The sequence below is a fragment of the Vicia villosa genome, linkage group LG3, assembly GCF_029867415.1.
Source record: "Vicia villosa cultivar HV-30 ecotype Madison, WI linkage group LG3, Vvil1.0, whole genome shotgun sequence".
NCBI classification, from domain to species: Eukaryota; Viridiplantae; Streptophyta; class Magnoliopsida; order Fabales; family Fabaceae; genus Vicia; species Vicia villosa.
The window spans coordinates 192,730,795-192,734,005 of record NC_081182.1 but is presented as its reverse complement, the minus strand read 5'-3'; the positions used below and the strand labels follow the sequence as shown (position 1 = coordinate 192,734,005).

Sequence of the window (3,211 nt, the reverse complement as noted above, 5' to 3'; positions counted from 1 at the left end):
GAAGCTTCTTCCTGTTCTTTCCCTGGATTGTGTTTACTTCAATTCTCTCACCAGTTTCAATAAATTTGTGTCTCGAATTTTGTCTCTTCGCGATGACAAAACAGCTCTGCACGCTCTCACATTTTATAGTAAGGGTCATACGAACCATCACCTGCTCAAAAGGGTTATAAGATATGCATTTTCCCACAATGTCAAGATATTAGAGATGACGATGGGTTGTTGTCGCAAATGCCTTCCACTTTTCTACTTTTCTTCTCATACTTTAACCTCTCTTACAATTACTTCTGGTACCGGTCCTTTTAGAGAATTTCAAAATTCTCTTAATTTTCCATCATTAACCAACCTGAGTTTACGGTTCTTTGCCTTTCATAGCAGTGATGATAAAGGCTATGTTGATCCCTTTTCGTCATTTAAATGTTTGAATACTTTGATCATTGATCGTTGTAGTGTTGATGATGAAGATAACCTCTCCATATCAAGTGTCACTCTTGTTAATTTAACAATAAAAACATATGGTTCTTACAAATTTGAGTTATCTACCCCAAATCTGTGTAGCTTTGATTTTACGGGCAATCCTATTCAGAAACTCAACAAGAGCAATAACAATTTCTCTTCTATCAAACATGTACATATTGATGTGCATATAGGGTTATTTGACGAAAAACATCCTTTGATCCTACTCAATTGGCTAACCCAACTTGGTCTTATCGAATCATTGACGGTTTCATCAAAGACTCTTGAGGTACTTTAATTTAGTTTATAAAACATATTACATTTTTTAGATGTGCTTGTGATTTTTTAATTAATTTTTGTTTAATCATGACTTACTTAGATTCTCGACTTAGTTCGTGATTTATGGATTATAGATTTCCCTTGCCTACATAACTTGAAGTCGTTGAGAATAAAAATGTACAAACATTTGCCAATACCTCATGGAGTAGATGACTTCTTGCTTCAAAATGCACCGTCTGCAGAGAAATCTGTCATAGATTTGTCATATAATTTTGCATTCAAATTTTGTAAGTAACTTGGATAGAGAATTGCAAATAGTTTTGTTTTGGTAGAATGTACATTATATGTCTAGCTTCTTTGTATTTCATGATTCCTATTTCCTTTTCATTGGTTCTATTTTAATTTTCGATTTGTATATTTTTACAGTAAAGGCACGGTGGAGGATACTACCTAGATATTTTTTTGGAGCATTAGTTTTCCCAAGAGATTGGAATAAACTTGAATGCAATAATTACCAAAATTTTGTTAAAGGAAATATATCCCTAACTGGAGAGCATGTTTAAGATTTTCTTATTTTCCTACGACATGACTCACTGAATTATTGTTCTTATTGTAGCTATTAAGAGGATATATATATATATATATATATATATATATATATATATATATATATATATATATATATATATATATATATATATATATATATATATATAACATTTTTGTGTGTTTGATTCTGTTATGTTGAACTAGGAGATGGCTACATCAATGACTTTTAATAAAAGCATCACTTACATTCATCAAATTAAAGTCTTGATCATTATATGGCATCACTTTAATGTTTGTCATAAATGTATATGACAAGATTTTATATGTTTGTTCATAAACTGTCATTTGGTGTTATGCAGAACTTGAGAAGGATAAGATTATAAATTGTCACTATATTATATTATGGTTTGTAATGAAAATTGTAATGAGAAGTCAGTGTTACTTTGCTTAAACTAGGTTGGTTGAATTCTCCTGGTTATTATGTATGCAGACTTTACCTTTTTCAAGAAAATATTTCACATAATCTTAGTGGCAATCTTGTATGCTGGTTATTAAGAGGGTTTATATATTTAAACATTTTTATGTGTTTGATTCTGCTATGTTAGAATATGGAGATGGCTACATCCATGGTTTTAAATTGCGGACCGCATCACCTGATGCAGCCGCAATATTGCGGTTGCGGTAGTGTCTGCATCCGCATCAGGCCGCAATTGCGATGTGATTGCAAATCACAATAAAAACCGCATCATAACACCGCATTGGCCGCATCAAGCCGCATCAGACTGCATCAGGCCGCAAGAGATTATGCAATGCTCGCAAAAATTATGTGGTCTACCTTCTTTTTTTTAATTATATCGTAGATTTAAGATATATTTTAAAAGGATTATTTATATTCAAAAGGGTGACGAATTATTAATGAGATATATATGAAAATTTAGAGAGGAAATGAAAGATATGTGAAATCAAAAATAAATAATAAAATATAATATTTTATATTCATAAATATGAATTCACGCCACAACGACCGCATTCCGCATCGCAACAACCGCAATAGCCGCAACCGCAACCGCAATTTATGTTCATATAATCTTAGTGGCAATCTTGTATGCTGGTTATTAAGAGGATTTATATATTTAAACAATTTTATGTGTTTGATTCTGCTATGTTGAATTTGGAGATTGTTAAGAAATGTGGTTGGGCCTAACTCAACCTTACAAAACCGGCTGGTAGGGTGAGGATTGCCCCCACTTATAAGGACATGTTCAGGCCATATATTATCCGATGTGGGACTCGTAACACACCCCCTCACGCCCAGGACTAGACAACTGGAGCGTGGAAATAAATATGGTGGGTGGCCCGATAACGGAAACCATAGAAGGTGGCCCACCAGATCTTAAACGAGGCTCTGATACCATGTTAAGAAATGTGGTTGGGCCTAACTCACCCTACAAAACCGGTTTGTAGGGTGAGGATTGCCCCCACTTATAAGGATATGTTCAGGCCATATATTATCCGATGTGGGACTCTTAACAGAGATGGCTACATCAATGTCTGTTTATAAAAAATCATTTGCATTCATCAAATTTATAAGAGAGATGTTGCTGGTTTTATAGTCTAGAATATAATTGGTGAACCTATAAGACTATTCAGGTCGACGTATCAATTTTTTATTTATCTGATTAGTTTTATGAATGAGAAAGTAGTTAAAATGATGATTTATTAGAGGGTTAAATACATTTTTAGTTCCTATAAATATGCGACCCTGTAATTTTGGTCCCTTTAAAATTTTCCTTCGAATTATGGTCCTCGCAAAAAATATTTTATGCAGTTTTATTTTTTGAATAAGTTTTTTGATATGTGTTCAGAATACTATAAAATATTTATTTACTAAATTTTAAAATTTTTTAAAATGAGAAGAACTAAATAAGAA

At 32.6% G+C, this 3,211-nt stretch overlaps 1 protein-coding gene across 1 annotated transcript; it reads left to right on the top strand.

Annotated features, from left to right (window-relative positions):
* Positions 1 to 205: 205 nt before the first annotated feature.
* LOC131659624 (uncharacterized) lies at positions 206 to 1,295 on the top strand. The gene is made up of 3 exons (XM_058928791.1): positions 206 to 742; positions 833 to 1,019; positions 1,159 to 1,295. Exons 1-3 carry the CDS (start codon positions 206 to 208, stop codon positions 1,293 to 1,295), a joined length of 861 nt encoding a protein of 286 aa, XP_058784774.1.
* The last annotated feature ends 1,916 nt before the right edge of the window (positions 1,296 to 3,211 follow it).

Bases quoted from the DNA above. Each gene is read 5' to 3' on its own strand.
- LOC131659624 (XM_058928791.1), top strand. From the start codon at position 206: ATGACGATGGGTTGTTGTCGCAAATGCCTTCCACTTTTCTACTTTTCT. The intron at 743-832 runs GTACTTTAATTT...TGACTTACTTAG, and splicing joins TTTCATCAAAGACTCTTGAG to ATTCTCGACTTAGTTCGTGA. The intron at 1,020-1,158 runs GTAAGTAACTTG...ATATTTTTACAG, and splicing joins TAATTTTGCATTCAAATTTT to TAAAGGCACGGTGGAGGATA.